The sequence below is a fragment of the Schistocerca americana genome, chromosome 1 (genome assembly GCF_021461395.2).
Source record: "Schistocerca americana isolate TAMUIC-IGC-003095 chromosome 1, iqSchAmer2.1, whole genome shotgun sequence".
Taxonomy (NCBI): domain Eukaryota; kingdom Metazoa; phylum Arthropoda; class Insecta; order Orthoptera; family Acrididae; genus Schistocerca; species Schistocerca americana.
In genome coordinates, this window is record NC_060119.1 from 190,571,953 (window position 1) to 190,590,382 (window position 18,430).

Below are 18,430 nucleotides of genomic sequence, written 5' to 3' on the forward strand. Positions count from 1 at the left end.
TATTGATTTAAGTGTCAGGAAGCCGTTTCTGAAAGTATTTGTATGGAGTGTAGCCATGTATGGAAGTGAAACATGGACGATAAATAGTTTAGACAAGAAGAGAATAGAAGCTTTCAAAAGGTGGTGCTACAGAAGAATGCTAAAGATTAGATGGGTGGATCACATAACTAATGAGGAGGTATTGAATAGAATTGGGGAGAAGAGGAGTTTGTGGCACAACTTGACTAGAAGAAGGGATCGGTTGGTAGGACATGTTCTGAGGTGTCAAGGGATCACCAATTTAGTACTGGAGGGCAGCGTGAAGGGTAAAAATCGTAGAGGGAGACCAAGAGATGAATACACTAAGCAGATTCAGAAGGATGTAGGCTGCAGTAGGTACTGGTAGATGAAGAAACTTGCACAGGATAGAGTATCATGGAGAGCTGCATCAAACCGGTCTCAGGGCTGATGACCACAACAACAACAACAACAACAACAACAAGGTGCTAATTAATTTCTGAGTATTTAAAGAGTGCCTTGATGCAAAAATAGTTTTGTACAGATACGGAGTTAAAATTTTGTGATATATTCCCATTAAGTTTCAAGTGGTGGTATAACTTCCCTGCTTCAAAAATCTTTAACGAATTGAAGATATGAAACTGACAGTCAAAATAAAGTCAAAAACAAATTGAAATAATATCTCATTAACAACATTTGTAAATAATCTGATACCTGCATCCTGAGAGTACCTATCCTGGTTTGTACTGTAAGAAATAAATCCTCAGTTAGTACAGTACACATATAACTTTTTACGCTCATTAGCTCCATTTTTCTCAACAAGAAAGTGGTGCCATCATTATGACTCTTGAGTCCCATCCAAGAAGAGCAGAATTTTAATATCTTTCAGTTCATTTTGATTTAGGATTTTATGGTGACCTAAATTGCTTAAGTGAGTGATTGGATGATTCCTTTGAGACAGACATTGCCAGCTCCCTCTCATATCTTTGGCCAAATGTAAGTTGTGCCCCGTTTATAATAACCTCGTTATTGGTATGATATTAACCCTGTGTGTGTGTGTGTGTGTGTGTGTGTGTGTGTGTGTGTGTGTGTGTGTGTGTGTGTGTGTGTGTATCAGTCAGTGACTTTGTCATTAGAAGTTAATCAAGCATTTATTGTAAATCTCTCGGCACATTATAGAGAAGCACAGTCAGAATATTTCAGTGTACATTTTCAGATATATTTGTTGTTATAAGTGTAAAAACTAGTGCACATGAATTTATATCTGCTGGAAATTATAGAATCTGTATTGTGAACTACTTTTGATTCCTTTATTTCTGGGGATTTTCACATATTGGTACCTAATACTCACACCTTAAATCTTACAGGTAAATGAATTCACATTTGAGATGGGTGATGATCCATTTGAAGTACGGCTTAGAGATAATTATGAATTATTAGAAGATGAGTACAAAGAAAGTCTCAGGCGCCAAAAGATGCTTGATGCAAAAGTGGAAGAACTGTACAAAAGCCTGTTACTGTTGCCAGCTGGTAAAATAGAAGAGCTGTATGCCAGTCTAAACAAGAGGAATGCCGAGATATATGTACAACGCTCAAAGCAGATGGCACGAGCTGGGCCACCACGTACCAGATTATTTGCATGGATTATGAATAATGTTGAGATTCTGGCACTAGCAGATCCGTCCATCCATGGAACTGAGAATGTGGTTAGGGTTATGAAGGAAATTGACCATGACAGGTAATTTTAGTGAGGTTAGCTTTTAAGGCACTTATTTCGATTTAAAAGGTACTGTATGCTTAGGTATAAATTGAAATCCCAACTTGACAGTCTCCTTTTGAACATTAGTAGTATTATTATACATGAAGAAGCAATTTGGAAAATTTACAAATTAACTATATGTATTAATAGAGAGCAACAAGTAATATATCTGAAGGAAAATTCATCTAAGAAAAAGTTACACGTACAAGAAGTCAGAGAGGCTGACATGTACTTACCTTCAGGAGACAAAACTCCAAGTACTGTGAGCAGATGCACTTAAAAGTAGAAGAAAAACTGTAATCAGCTTTGGCAACTGACAACTCTGAAGGCTGTGTATAGCTTTTTTCCCCTAAGTACTAGCCTGTCCTTGTATCCGCCTTGTAATTTAGAAGCAAATGATATATCTCTCTCAAAAGTCTTTTTTAATACTGTTGATTGTAGGGTCAGATTGGGATTAATCACCAATTGAGAGGGGGAGGAAGAGAGATTAAAATCATTGAGAAAAGAACATGGTTAACTAGGAAAAGAAATCACAAGTAATTTTGTTAATATCATATAATATATTTAAAGATTTAATTCCTAACCTACAGGTACTTTCTGTCTAAAACATCTGGTTTTGTATCCATTAAGTTACATTATTGCAGTGCCCTAGCAGGATGCTCAGAAATTGGCGAATAAGTGAAAATGTCACTGTGATTGTATTATAATTTCCATTAAGCCTTTAATATATATACTTGTTTTTATCGCTAGATGCACTAAGACAGCCACAATGGAAGTCTAAAGTGAGGTGGCTGTTTACTGGTTGCACTTAGCCATGAGAAGTAGACTTTATTATTATTATTATTATTATTATTATTATTAAAGGTTCAACTGTTGCAATAAATTCACAATATGTGTTTCACTTATATTTTGGAATCTGTCACTCCAGCACTAAAACATCCCTCAGGTAGACATTAACCCGAGTATTACAGGCCAAATGATTCATAAGTACTGGTAGATGACCAGTAGATGACAGGTGGATGATGACAAAAAGATCATTTTGGACTGCTTGCAGATATCTGGTGTTTTATACGGGTTTTAATTCAAAAATCAGTAATTGTTTAGACACAGATTGATGATACCTCCTACACACACTAATCAAATTCTTGGTTAATTTTTTAAGGGAAATGGCAGGCAAGAAACAGAAGGGGGTGGGATTCCTAATATTTTGGACAACAATTTAAGTGTGAAGTAGATACACAAACTTCCACCTCTTTCACGAGATGACTTACTTGAGATGCTCGGGCGACCTTCTTTGCTAGTTAGCCCACTGCTGCAAACACTGTCTCTTTCTTCTTCTTTGAAGTAAGCTGCTATGTACAAGAATTTCTTAAGACTCTTTCTACTTATAAAAATAAGTAGACATACCAATTGTCATTTGCTTCAATTATCGATGTATATTTAAACTTCAGACATGTTACAAATCCCACTCTTCACATAAATACATACTGTTTAGTAAGTCTCTCGTGTCTCCAAACATCAGAAACAAACTAATTTACATATACGAGAAAGTTGGCTTAAAGACCATGTCCATTTTCAACATAGATCAAAGCACGTCTTCCCTTCAACAAGACTAAGACGAGAGTTTTTCTCAAGGATACCTTCTCAACTGTTCTCGTTATTATAACAGTGGTCACTCACACAATTAGCACAGAATAACATAGAAGCTCGCTCCATGGTTCTTCCATACACTTTCACTAAAACTTCCATGGATCGCCCGACAAGTACCTGTTGTTGCCATTCGACCGCCGTGCCCACATTCTTCTCGCAACTGAATTTCAAACCTGCACACACAAACACGTGATGCACAGTAGGTAGGATTCAACCATCCCAAACTCACATCTACAATATCATGTGTTGGAGACAGTAGAAGGCTGAGTGGTTCTAGAATTTACACAGAAATTCTCGAAACACTACAGGCTGTAATTATTCTTTTCAGCTATTGCAGCGCATTCAAATTTGCTAGAACAAGTAATCCAGAAGCAATATTTATTGTTTGTTGATAATTTTGTTGACCAAACATGAATGAATCAAATATGCAGCATTAGAAGAAATTCATTCCACGTAGAATAACAGTTTTATACTTTCCACACCTATGTTTCTAGTATTGCACAGAGAATTAGGATGTTAATTAATGATTGAAAATTTGCTCTTATTGTGTATGCTCCGTTGCTAAAAAGTTATTTATTTCTTTATGTTCTCTCTCCGCCATGGAGCATAACAACAACTTAAAATTATACATTTTAGTTCATTTGCCCTGGCAATATTACTTACCTTTCTTAAATGTAACCAGAAGCATAGTCTTTGTTGCCTAACTAAATCCTCAGCCATACTTTATTTTCCATAATGTGCAATGAAATGATGTACACTTAACAGATAAGTATAATACGTGAATTACTAAAATTGGATCTGTTCCTTTAAAAACATTTGCAGTTTACATTATTGTAAATTTACTAACGTTTTCTTATGTAGATATTATTTTCGAATAACATCCTCAAAAGACGATTTTCATGAATTCATAATATGGCCTTAAAATATATGTTGAAGGATGGAGAGGGGTCGTAGGGTACTAATGGTTACCATTATTTTATTTGAATGATGTTTCACAATATATCAGTTGACTGAGATCTTGAAACTTCCAGACAGATTAAAGTTTCACATCAGACTGGGCCTCAAACTCAAATAAGTGCCTTCAATGGGCGGTGCTCCTACCAAATTTTTCTTTAACTTAATTGAGCTATAGCCAGACGTAGGCTCAAATATAATGTGGTGTAGCACTAGTTTTCAGAAGACGACGTTTCTTGTAAGACACAGTGCATATTGAGCCCTGAAGGCTCATCTTCAGTTACTTAATATGTTACTTTGTCTTTGTTCTACATTTCAGCTCCCACTGGTCATATTAAATAAATACATGCTAGTATTCATTTGTAGGAGCAGTGAGAATTGCCACATACAAACAGCAACAAACTAACATTTTAAGTAGCTGGAGATCAGCTGTGAGGGTTCTAAATGCATTGATATTTAAATAAAAATTTTGTTAATGACTGAAGGTATATCACCAAGGATAAAATTGATTTGTTCACTTCAGGAGTGACAAAAGAGAATTTGAGGAAAATGTCACTCAGGATCTTGGGCAAAGGAAATGAACAATCAAATACGAGCAACAAACAAACTTTGAAAACCTACAAAGTATGAGATAAGAGAGAGGGCTGGCTGTAAGTTAGTCAAAACAGGATAAAAATGTTGTGAATGATGGAGAAGCAGCAACCACAGAACAAAAGCCTGTAAACTGCAAAATAGCAAGAAAAACAATCAAGTAAATGTGAATAATAGTAGTAGTAGTAGTAGTAGTAGTTGTTGTTGTTGTTGTTGTTGTTGTTGTTGTTGTTGTAATATCAATAACTGAATAACATAGACTATTGAAATTATAATTAATGTCTGGTTATTGAATGACCCAGAAAACATCCATTGCCACAGTTCTTTGCAGATAGAACTACTATCCATTTACTAGTTACTAACATATTTAGAAGGTCTGTTAAAAAAAAGTTCAGAAAATTCGTAATTTCATCCCAGTGGTGTACTGGAGTGGAATGCAGCTTGCATCTTTGCACATAACTGTATTTAATGTGTAATTGCCAGAAGCTTCATTGTTGTATGTCTGTTAGTTATTGTCCAGTGGTGTATTGAGTAGAACATTGTGTCACACAGTTTGCAAATTTTGAGACGTCAGAGAGGAGCAATGCATGTGCATTAAATTTTGCATGAAACTCAAGAAAACCTTTTAAGACACATACCAAATAATGCAGAAAGCCTTTGGTGATTAGTGCTTAAGCCATACTCAGTGCTACAAATGGTTCACATAGTTTTTTAAAATTAGCCAGACAGAAGTTAAAGATGACTTTCGTTCAAGGCACACTTCAATGTCTATCAATGATGCTCGTGTCAGGAACATCAATGAAATTGTGCATACCAATCAAAGACTGATTATCTAGAAGCTGAAGGCTGACGCTGGGCTATGCAAGTAATGAATCTGGAAAGACAGCGTTGGTCGTTGTGCAGCTGCACGTGCAACAGCATTGGATGGCAAACGGAGGTGCCACGTTATAGGAGAAGATTGAGGCTTTCTCGGCTGACAGTGTGTAAGGCCATTGATGATACAGAAGTTGTTATGAGTAGTAAAGACAGAGTGCAAATGGTTCAGCAGGGCCCATCCATGTTTTGTGGGTTTGCTCTGAACTTTACAGTTACGAAGACTGATACAGCTTATCATGCTAATGATTGGATCACTGCTGCAATTGTGCGGTTTTCTGGTGACCCAGTGAAAGCCGTTGCAGATCTAGAGAGTTATAATGGTAGAGATGTGATTGCTCATTACACATTTCAAGTGAACTGGGACACGAGTCAGTCATATTTTACGTCTCCAATGCCATGCCATTTGTTGTTAGTACCAGGAATCATCGTAAAATAAATGAATCAGAATCTTTGGCTGTATAGTTTAAAGGTGAGAACGAGATGTTCCTTAAGAGAATTTTAACTGCTGATGAGACGTGGGTCTATAGTTATGATGTTAAGACCAAGATTCAATCTTGACAATTGGTTAGGAAAGGTTCTCCAAGACAAAAAAAGCTTGTCAGGTCAGATCAAATGTCAAAGCAATGCTAACAGTTTTCTTTGACTTTGAAGGATTAGTTCATCATGAATTCATGCTGTTGGGACAAACTGTTAATCAATGATACGATCAGGATGTGTTGCAATGCCTGCAAGAAAATGTGAGGAGGAAACGACCTGAAATGTGGTGAGACAATTCATAGTTCTTGCATCACAATAATGCACCTTACATTCATCCCTGTTGGTGCGCAACTGTAGCACAAGAAACAAAATCACTGTGCTGCCTCATCCTGTGTACTCTCCAGTCCTGATCCCTGCAGACTTTTTTTTTTCCATAGTTGAAAACCCCAGTGAATGGAAAAAGATTTGCAATGATAGCTGAGATAAAAGAAAATTCTCAGACAGTGCTTTGTACGATGCAGCAACAGGCATACCAAGACTACTGGAAGTGGAAATGGTGTCGACACACCACACACACACACACACACACACACACACACACACACACACACACACACACACCCACACCACTCCTCTCTACTGTTAACATCTCGCAGGTCTGTGTTTCTGTCTCTATTGTTAGTGTATGGTCCGAACTTGTTTAGCTCATGTGTAAATATGGTATTTGTAACAGGGTTCAGTAACTCGATGTGGCTGCATTCCTAATTAATAACAGCACTTCACCACACGAGGTGCATTGCAAATTTGCAAACTGTGTGACACAATGTTCTACTCAATACAGCACTGGACAATAACTAACAGACATACAACAATGAAGCTTCTGGCAATTACACATTAAATACAGTTATGTGCAAGGATGCAAGCTGCATTCGACTCCAGTACACCACTGGGATGAAATTGCGAATGGAGCAATGCATCCTCTATCAACACTGTCCCAATCCTGTGACCATTCTACCTAGTGGCTCGTTTCTAAGATCTGACTTATTACTCATTCTGAAGTCTACAGTTTTTTTGTACTTTATCTAAGTTTCCAATATGCTGCAGCAAGGCATCTTACATCTACATCTATATTTTGCAAACAGTTGTGAAGTGCATTTCAGAGGGTACATCCCATTGTATCAGTTATTAGGGTTTTTTCCCCTGTTACATTCACATGTGGAGCATGGGAAGAATGATAGTTCAAATGCCACTGTGGGAACTGTAATTAACCTATTATTATCCTCGTGATCCCTGTGGGAGTGATAAACAGGGGGTTGTAGTTATAAGCCGATTCTTGAAACTTTTTAAGTAGGCTTTATCAGGATAGTTTTTGTCTGATGCCAAGAGTCTGCCAGTTCAGTTTCTTCAGCATCTCTGTGATACATTCTCTCATGAAGCAAACAAACCTGTGACCATTTGTGCTGTTCTTCTCTGTGTGTGTTCAATATCCCGTGTTAGTCCTATCAGGTATGGGTCCAACATACTTAAGCAGTACCCTAGGATGTGTCGCGTAAGTGATTTTTAAACAGTCTCCTTTGAAAACTGATTGCTTTTTCCCCAGTATTCTACCAATAAACCAAAGTCTGCTGCCTGCTGTACCCACGACTGAGCCTATGTGCTCACCCCTTTTCATATCCCTGAAAAGTATTACACCAAAATATTTGTATGAGTGACTCGTTATACTCATAGGATACTAAGTTTTTCTGTTTTGTGAAGTGTCATGTCAGTGGTAAATATTCCCAGAAGAGCATCAGCTGGTGCTGTACTAAAGGCTCTTAGCATCCATAGAAGAACATCTCACAGTGTACAGGGTGAATCACCTAGAACTTGTACCACACATATTGTGGAATGGAAAGTGCTATTGATGTGTGCTTTTCACAGAATGGATTGGTAGTCTGGGACTCATACAGGGTGTACATAAAGTCCAGGAAGTCTTCCAATTATTTATTACACAAGAGTCAAACATTGTACAGATATCATACATATGTCATTTTGAAGAGAAACCCTGAAAGTTTTTTTTACGTGTGTACCGCCACAGTGTAGTTTGGTAATTTGCCGATAGTCAGTGCTAGTCACAAACATGGTGAGTTCAGGTGCGGTGCAACTTTCTGTGTGTTGAAGTTCAACAAAAACAAGTGTGCTACAGCTGTTCAGTTGATGTTTAGAACCAAGTATGGTAAGATGCTACCAACAAGGAAGGCCATTTACCACTGGCACAAGGCACAACTAATTCGTTACAATGGGTTACTTGTGCCCAGCAAAGAGAACCAGACATCCCAGTGTGAGTGAAGTGAATGTGGAGCACGTGTGAAAGACATTCATAATGAGTGCAAAGAAATCAGTGCGTCGTGCATCCCGTGAACTCGAAATGGTTCCAATGACAGTGTGGAAGTCCTGCAACAGAAGCTGTCTATGAGACCATTCAAATTGGCGCTAGTGCAGAAGCTCAATGATTACGACAAAGACAAGTGTTTCGAGATTTGTTCGCAGTTGCAACAATTGAATGAGGATGGGGATGGCATTGCTGATCTCTTAATTTTTAGCGATGAAGCCACTTTTCACATTAATGGGAAAGTGAACAGGCATAATTGTCAAATCTGGGGTACAAAGCATCCACATGAATGCATTGAATTTGAGTGCGATTCACCAAAGGTAAATGTTTTTTTATGCCGTGTCACATCGAAAACTGTATGGGCCATTCTCCTTCGCTGAGAGCAGTATCACTGGATATTCCTACTTGGACATGTTGCAGCAATGGCAGATGCCTCAAATGCAGTCGGACTCTCTGTTGATCTTTCAGCACTATGGGGCACCACCCCATTTTCATCGTGAAGTTCATGGGTACCTTACATGGATCTGCCGCATCGATAGATTGGCCGTGCTACAGAAGGGAACAGCTGTTTCATGAAATGGCCTCCCGGATCACCAGATCTCATTCCGTGTGACTTTTTTCTGTGGGGTCACATTAAAGGTCTGGTATATGTACTGCCTCTACCATGTGATGTAGCAGAGCTCTGGGAGACAATACGGAAAGCGACTGCCACCATCGACGATGCCGTGCTGGGATGGGTATGGCAAGAATTTGATTACCATATTGACGTCTGCCTGGTCAGCCATGGTTTGCATATCGAATGTTGGTAAAAAAAACTTTCAGAGTTTCTCTTCAAAATGCAATATGTATGAAATATGTACAATGTTTAGTTCTTGTGCTAACACACGTATTGTACAAGTGTCACCACAGGAACTCTTCAAAATAACATATTTTGTGGACAGGCCACACTATAATCCTGCAACAAACACCACTGACATTCTAATTTATTCTACTTTTAGTCTGTTAATGTCAACAGACATTTTTCCATCCAAAAAAGTGGATGTTTGCATAAAAATACACTTGTTAAGTTTTATTACAGTCTGTCGATTGGCTAACAATACAGGGTGTACATAATGTCTGGGAACACTTTCATTTATAATAATTTCTGAGTATGCTCTATGTATTGACAACATATTTACTGCAAAATCTTTCTGTAGAAACTTGAAAATAAGTGAAAAATGGGCTATGGCATCACCTGAAGCACGCAACACTGATGATGGACAGAGCGGCTGTCTGTTTAAAAGCTTGTGTTATCTTTGAGAAAGCCGTATTCACTTCCTCACAATCTCCACAGAACAACAATGTTCAACAGGACACTGTTCAAGAAATGCTGTTTTAGAGAGGTGTCTCAATCACAACCTAGGGGATTGGTGTAATCAGAGGTGTACTAGGAGAGAGGTACTAGTACTAGTAGGAGTAAGGTGTGAGGGTGGGTCATCCATTGTGCCTGGATAGCTCAGGCAGTAAGAACATTGTCCCCAAAAGCCAAGGTTCTAGGATTGATTCCCGATCCAGCACACAGGATCATAATTTCTGTGTAACAGGTATAGTCTGCTCTATCTACATATTGGAGAGCCCTGTTGTTGTTGTTGTTGTGGTTTTCAGTCCTGAGACTGGTTTGATGCAGCTCTCCATGCTACTCTATCCTGTGCAAGCTCCTTCATCTCCCAGTACCTACTGCAGCCTACATCCTTCTGAATCTGCTTAGTGTATCCATCTCTTGGTCTCCCTCTACGATTTTTACCCTCCACGCTGCCCTCCAATGCTAAATTGGTGATTCCTTGATGCCTCAGAACATGTCCTACCAACCGATCACTTCTTTTAGTCAAGTTGTGCCACAAACTTCTCTTCTCCCCAATCCTATTCAATACCTCCTCATTAGTTACACGATCTACCCACCTTATCTTCAACATTCTTCTGTAACACCACATTTCAAAAGCTTCTATTCTCTTCTTGTCCAAACTATTTATCGTCCATGTTTCGCTTCCATACATGGCTACACTCCATACAAATACTTTCAGAAACGACTTCCTGACTCTTAAATCTATATTCGATGTTAACAAATTTCTCTTCTTCAGAAACGCTTTCCTTGCCATTGCCAGTCTACATTTTATATCCTCTCTACTTCGACCATCATCAGTTATTTTGCTCCCCAAATAGCAAAACTCCTTTACTACTGTAAGTGTCTCATTTCCTAATCTAATTCCCTCAGCATCACCCGACTTAATTCGACTACATTCCATTATCCTCGTTTTGCTTTTGTTGATGTTCATCTTATATCCTCCTTTCAAGACACTGTCCATTCCGTTCAACTGCTCTTCCAAGTCCTTTGCCGTCTCTGACAGAATTACAATGTCATCGGCGAACCTCAAAGTTTTTATTTCTTCTCCCTGGATTTTAATACCTACTCCAAATTTTTCTTTTGTTTCCTTTACTGCTTGCTCAATATACAGATTGAATAACATCAGGGAGAGGCTACAACCCTGTCTCACTCCCTTCCCAACCACTGCTTCCCTTTCATGCCCCTCGACTCTTTATAACTGCCATCTGGTTTCTGTACAAATTGTAAATAGCCTTTCGCTCCCTGTATTGTACCCCTACAAATGCTAGAAATGTGGGTTTGCCTTTCTTTAATCTTTCTTCTAAGATAAGTCGTAGGGTCAGTATTGCCTCACGTGTTCCAACATTTCTACGGAATCAAAGCTGATCTTCTCCAAGGTCGGCTTCTACAAGTTTTTCCATTTGTCTGTAAAGAATTCGCGTTAGTATTTTGCAGCTGTGACTTATTAAACTGATAGTTCGGTAATTTTCACATCTGTCAACACCTGCTTTCTTTGGGATTGGAATTATTATATTCTTCTTGAAGTCTGAGGGTATTTTGCCTGTCTCATACATCTTGCTCACCAGATGGTAGAGTTTTGTCAGGCCTGGCTCTCCCAAGGTCGTCAATAGTTGTAATGGAATGTTGTATACTCCGGGGGCCATTGTTTCGCCTCAGATCTTTCAGTGCTCTGTCAAACTCTTCACGCAGTATCGTGTCTCCCATTTCATCTTCATCTACATCCTCTTCCATTTCCATAATATTGTCCTTAAGTACATCACCCTTGTATAGACCCTCTACATACTCCTTCCACCTTTCTGCATTCCCTTCTTTGCTTAGAACTGGGTTTCCATCTGAGCTCTTGATATTCATACAAGTGGTTCTCTCTTCTCCAAAGGTCTCTTTAATTTTCCTGTAGACAGTATCTATCTTACCCCTAGTGAGATAAGCCTCTACATCCTTACATTTGTCCTCTAGCCATGCCTGCTTAGCCATTTTGCACTTCCTGTCGATCTGATTTTTGAGACGTTTGTATTCCTTTTTGCCTCCTTCATTTACTGCATTTTTATATTTTCTCCTTTCATCAATTAAATTCAATATTTCTTCTGTTACCCAAGGATTTCTACTAGCCCTTGTCTTTTCACCTTCTTGTTCCTCTGCTGACTTCACTACTTCATCCCTCAGAGCTACCCATTCTTCTTCTACTGTATTTCTTTGCCCCATTCCTGTCAATTGTTCCCTTATGCTCTCCCTGAAACTCTGTACAACCTCTGGTTTAGTCAGTTTATCCAGGTCCCATCTCCTTAAATTCCCACCTCTTTGCAGTTTCTTCAGTTTTATTCTACAGTTCATAACCAATAGATTGTGGTCAGAGTCCACATCTGCCCCTGGAAATGTCTTACAATTTAAAACCTGGTTCCTAAATCTCTTTCTTACCATTATATAATCTATCTGATACCTTTTAGTATCTCCAGGATTCTTCCATGTATACAACCTTCGTTTATGATTCTTAAACCAAGTGTTAGCTATGATTAAGTTATGCTCTGTGCAAAATTCTACCAGACGGCTTCCTCTTTCATTTCTTAGCCCAATCCATATTCACCTTCTATGTTTCCTTCTCTCCCTTTTCCTACTGTTGAATTCCAGTCACCCATGACTATTAAATTTTCATCTCCCTTCACTACCTGAATAATTTCTTTTATCTCATCATACATTTCTTCAGTTTCTTCGTCATCTGCAGAGCTAGTTGGCATATAAACTTGTACCACTGTAGTAGGCATGGGCTTCGTGTCTATCTTGGCCACAATAATGCGTTCACTATGCTGTTTGTAGTAGCTTACCCGCACTCCTATTTTTTTATTCAGTATTAAACCTACTCCTGCATTACCCCTATTTGATTTTGTATTTATAACCCTGTATTCACCTGACCAGAAGTCTTGTTCCTCCTGCCACCGAACTTCACTAATTCCCACTATATCTAACTTTAACCTATCCATTTCCCTTTTTATATTTTCTAACCATACCTGCCCGAGTAAGGGATCTGACATTCCACGCTCTGATCCGTAGAATGCCAGTTTTCTTTCTCCTGATAACGACGTCCTCCTGAGTAGTCCCCGCCCGGAGATCCGATTGGGGGACTATTTTACCTCTGGAATATTTTACCCAAGAGGACGCCATCATCATTTAACCATACAGTAAAGCTGCATGCCCTCGGGAAAAATTACGGCGGTAGTTTCCCCTTGCTTTCAGCCATTTGCAGTACCAGCACAGCAAGGCCATTTTGGTTAGTGCTACAAGGCCAGATCAGTCAATCATCCAGACTGTTGCCCCTGCAACTACTGAAAAGGCTGCTGCCCCTCTTCAGGAACCACACGTTTGTCTGGCCTCTCCACAGATACCCCACCATTGTGGTTGCACCTACGGTACGGCTATCTGTATCGTTGAGGCACGCAAGCCTCCCCACCAATAGCAGGGTCCATGGTTCATGGGGGGGGGGGGGGGGGGAGCCCTATTGGCAATATAATCAATTAGTTTACCTTTGCGGAAACCAAACTCATTCAAGCTTAGCTAATCTGTAAGAGCTATATGTGCTCTTGAAGATGCTTGTACAGTAGCAACTCTAGAATAGTTACCAAGTTGTTTATTAATATTAAACATATAGGTCCATAGCTCTGCTGGATTTTTATCATGACCTTTTTTGTGATATTATATGTCTGGATTTCCGAATTTGGTACACGGCCTTGTCTCAGAGCTTTATTAGCCCTCAAGTGGGTGCAACTGTGTACAAACTGCACCTGTCCCAAATAACATTGTTTTGTACCATTCCACTGTTGTTTCACAATTGAAAGCCCATACCTATACCTCCATTATTACTTCAGCTTAAGTCCGTGTCATGTTGGAAGATGGCCCAATTTTCAGCCTTTCTACCCACCCCCCTCCACTAGCCACTGGCAGACAATAATATTCATTCTCTTTATGAGCGGGTAGCAGCGAGTTACAGCTAGACAGCGAGAACCTTGCTCCTACATGCTGCTCTGTTGCCACACTTTGCGACAGCCGAATTATTCATCCAATTGTCACTTTTTTTTTTTTTTAATTCTTTTTTTTTCTTGTAGCAGTATAGGTGTTACTGTATATCAGTAAATGTTTAAGTGTGATTTTAAAAAAAGAGCCAGGTGGTAGCAATAAATGTGCAGTGCTTCACAAGCTGGCGAGGGGGATTATTTATCGCATTTTTCAAACATGAATTTGAAAGCTGGTGTCCTACTGTTTACATTTGAAGACACAAGCACAGACTCCAGAACCATGTGATGTCGGCAAGGAAACTGTAAAGAGTGTTTTAAACGAAAGTATCAGAGCTGTAGGAACCGTAGAAACAGTTGGTTTCGTGTTGCCTGGAAAGCATCAAAATCACTGTTGTCTATTGCCTCGTGCACAAGCGATTCAGTGAATGTTATCTTGAACGGTTTTTTTTTCTCTCTCTCACATAGCCTTATCCTTTGCCCAAATTAATTCCATAGGGCTACGTTGACGGTGACATGTGGGTAAACATAAAATTGTATGATCCCATTCATGTGCAAGGAAGTCAAATTTGTACATTCTGTCATGTGACTTGTATAAATTAATGAGCTGTAGGAGATTAGCTTGAGTCTGGTTTATACTGTGCTGATATTTTTATTTGTAAGACAGGGAAAAATATCCACTTTTCTGGTGTTTGTACTTGGTGTTTTCTCTGTAACAGTTGGATTATAACTGGCAATAGCCGACTTCGAACAAGTTATGACAAGAATTGTGAATAATGTCATGAAAATGACAGCATTCATTTCCAAATGGTAGTCACTGCTGTTTTTTGTACATGTAAATACAAGTTTACTGTCAGAAACAAAACAAGACAAAGAGTCAGCATGCTGAATAATTATCTGAGAACCTACTCCTATGAAAACTTTAAAACTGCCAGTACCATCACTCATTTTCCAACACATCTTCCTGGAATGATTCTAACTGACCCATGTTTCATCAAGGTAACACTTTGTTGAACTACCTCCTTCTCTTGTATCATCATCAAGCTTTATATGGGATGTAGTTCATGCTGCACCTTTGTCACTTCTTTGAACTAAAAATTCTCTTCTTAACACATCAGGAACCAACGTCTTTTAAAAGTCTTTGTGTTGACAAAGTACTTACCATCGAAGTTAATTTTCGCCTGCATAACTGTAATACATTTTTGTGATATCAAGCATTCATCATTCACATGTAGCACTTTAAAACATCGTTGTTAAAACCATCCACCTGTAGCGTGGACACAATCTGTGCTGCGTGCTGAAAAGCTTCAGAAAGGAAAATTTGACACGGAAGTGATGATGGATAGAGCCCTGAACCTGTCATTGTAAATTTACAATCAGTTTGTTCGGACTTTGGAACAAATTAATTATACTACTTAGTTTTAAAGACTCATGTTTTAAAAAGTGTGTTTGTCAACATATCAGTTGCGTACATGATAATGAGAACTTCCTAGCTGTTTTGATTAGGACTTTGTATCCTTTGAATTATGCAGGTTATAATGTTCAGCATATTGCCAAAGGAGAAGTTACGTGCTTCTCCTACCATGTTGTACGCTCTAATAACATGTGACAATGCAGATGGATAAATTCATAAAAAGTCTAATATTTCCACATTTAAACCCCTGCCATTTTCAAAGCATGAATTGAATAAGGTCCTAAATTGACTGCAAATGTTACTTGTCAAGATATCGGTCGTTTTTGATGTAATCAGTCATCATTCCGTGGAGTTACTCGCAGATGAGTTAGTCCACACTCGTGATGTCCGTTAACTGCAAAAAATTATGACTTACTGACCTTTTCTATGATAGTCTTTTCATTTGTCATTTCTACCACTATTTATTTTTTGTGCACAGTGATTACACTTAACTACAAACACATCAACACACACACCTTATACACATTTTTTAAAATTCTATTGAGTAGAAGCAGTTGGCAAGCAAATATAATGATTTTGGTTTGTGCTTGAAGTTAATTTTGTTGTGTATTAAATTTTTACTTATAATACAGTTCAAATAGCAATAAATGAAAATTATTGCAAGCAGTTTCAATGCTCTTGTCATTAGACAATTGTCATGTTGAGAAAAATTGTACCTCACATCTTCACAAGCTGTGTCAGCTGTTCTTGCCTCCCGATGTCATGCAGGGTAAATCTGTGGAGCAGTGCACGCAACGACGTCAAGACATGAATTAATATTTCTCTCATGATGACTGATCAAAATTAGTTTTAATATTTACTATTCCCCTCATAGATCTGAACGTACAATATGATGTACCATAGGCAAATGAGCCTGACAGTTGTCCGCAGCAATGCAGTTCAGCAACGTGGACTATGTTTGCCCACTCTCTGCTGCCGCATATGCGCAGTTCTCATCCCTTCACTGCTCCGCCTCTATGCGCAGAAGCGCCATCTTACGTGATGCAAGCTATAACACAGTAATAAACTGCAATATTGTGAAAAGGATGGTTGCTACTGACCACAGAGCGGAGATGCTGAGTCGCAGCTAGACACAACAAAAAGATTGTCAGAAAGTGAGCTTTTGGCCAACAAGGCCTTCATTGGACACACACACACACACACACACACACACACACACACACAGGCGCACACACACACACACACACACACACACACACACACACACACACACACACAGAGAGAGAGAGAGAGAGAGAGAGAGAGAGAGAGAGAGAGAGGCAGGCTCGAGTCTCTGGCTGCTGAGGTCACACTGCCAGAGACGGAGGTTGTGCGTGTGGGCGTGCACGCGTGCATGTGCCTAACAGTGCGCGCGTGTGCCTAACAGTGCGCGCGCACGCGCGTGTGTGAGTGTCTATTTCTGACGAAGGTCTTGATGTTCGAAAGCTCACTTTCTGACAGTCTTTTTGTTGTGTGTATCTGTAGCTCAGCGTCTCTGCTTTATGGTGAGCAGCAACAATCCTTTTCATAATACTGTTACACTAATAAGTTGTGTTGTCTTATATTGAAATTGGTAGCAGTAAAGTAATATAAAGAGTATTCTAGTTGAGAAAAATATTTATAATCAGTTTAAGAAAAGACACAGACTCAGAGATATCAACACAGGCCCACATTGAGGCAGTTGTCTAGGTGAGATAATTAGTAATCAAATAAGTGGTTGGCAGGGGTCTGATGCAACTGTGCTGTTAAATGCTTTGTGTGGGTCATTACTGTGGGTTAATATTTGTACATGGCAGCAGAGTGAGATGATTGAAGGTTTATTTTATTATTGTTTAATTAAACAGTGATTTACCTCATTAAATGTAAGTTTATTTTATCATCATTTAATTAAGCTAAGATTAACCTGTGATTTGCCTCATGCATGTTTACTGTGGTAAAACAAAGGCAGCTATTCTTTACATGTGTATAAAATGCTGTGCACATCCGATCGTGTTATGCAAATTGGTGCTCCCACTCAAGGGTTAAACAGATATGATAGGAATGGTAGTATGATTGATGCTATCTTTTTAATCACATCCACAGAGATACTATCTGGTCCCAGTGTCTGCCACATTTTAGTGCAGCTCTCTCAATTATTTCAACCAGATCTAATGGCAGTAAGACATCAAACTTATCTGGTTATGGAGTAGTGATTGACAGTTATTGTACATGTTTGAGGTGTTGTCAGGAAAGACAGTGTTTAGTAAATATTTGGATGAGTCTCTCCAGCCATTTGTCATTGTTCCATTGTGAAGAATAGACAGAATGGTGGGAAAGCAGTAGTAGTTTGTATGGCTGATGCCCATAAGTCATTTTAATTGCTCATACCGAAAATGTTTCCAGTGTTCGTTCTTAGTTTCTCAAAACTTTGTTCTATAATTATCTTTCTTTATGATGCTGGTATACATTTAGCCTTCTTTATTTTTAAATCCAGGTGTCTTAGGTATGACCCTGTAATGTCTCTTTCGCTGTGATTTTTTGCATCCACTAAATGTGCTCAGTAAGGGCATGCACCATGAGTTCTATGTATCCACGCAAGTGCTCTCCATCTGAATCTGCATCTATATTCTGCAAGCTATCTTCACTATGCGTGGTGCAGAGTACTTTGTGTTCCAGTGCTTCCTCCCCCACCTCCCACCTCCTCCTCCCTCTCCCTCCCACTTACTGTTCCAAATGCGAATGGTTTGCAGGATCTCTCTAATTTTGTTTCTGTGTGCTTCTGTGATATATTTGTAGGGGAAGCATACACTCTTGGAATTTTAACAGTAAACCTCACTGTGATGCAGAATGCCTTTCTTGGAGCTTCTGCCACTCGAGTTGGCTGAGCATCACGATGATGCTTTAGCACTTGCTAAATGAACCTGTAATGAAATGGGCTACT

General features: G+C 39.1%; 1 protein-coding gene across 1 annotated transcript in view; it reads left to right on the forward strand.

Annotated features, from left to right (window-relative positions):
• LOC124585185 (protein KIAA0100) overlaps positions 1-18,430 on the forward strand; it is a 323,014-nt gene that overhangs the window by 165,987 nt on the left and 138,597 nt on the right. The window contains exon 17 of the mRNA XM_047131392.1: positions 1,365-1,735. Coding sequence (XP_046987348.1) covers positions 1,365-1,735 — 371 coding nt within the window. The remainder of the gene's footprint in view (positions 1-1,364; positions 1,736-18,430) is intronic.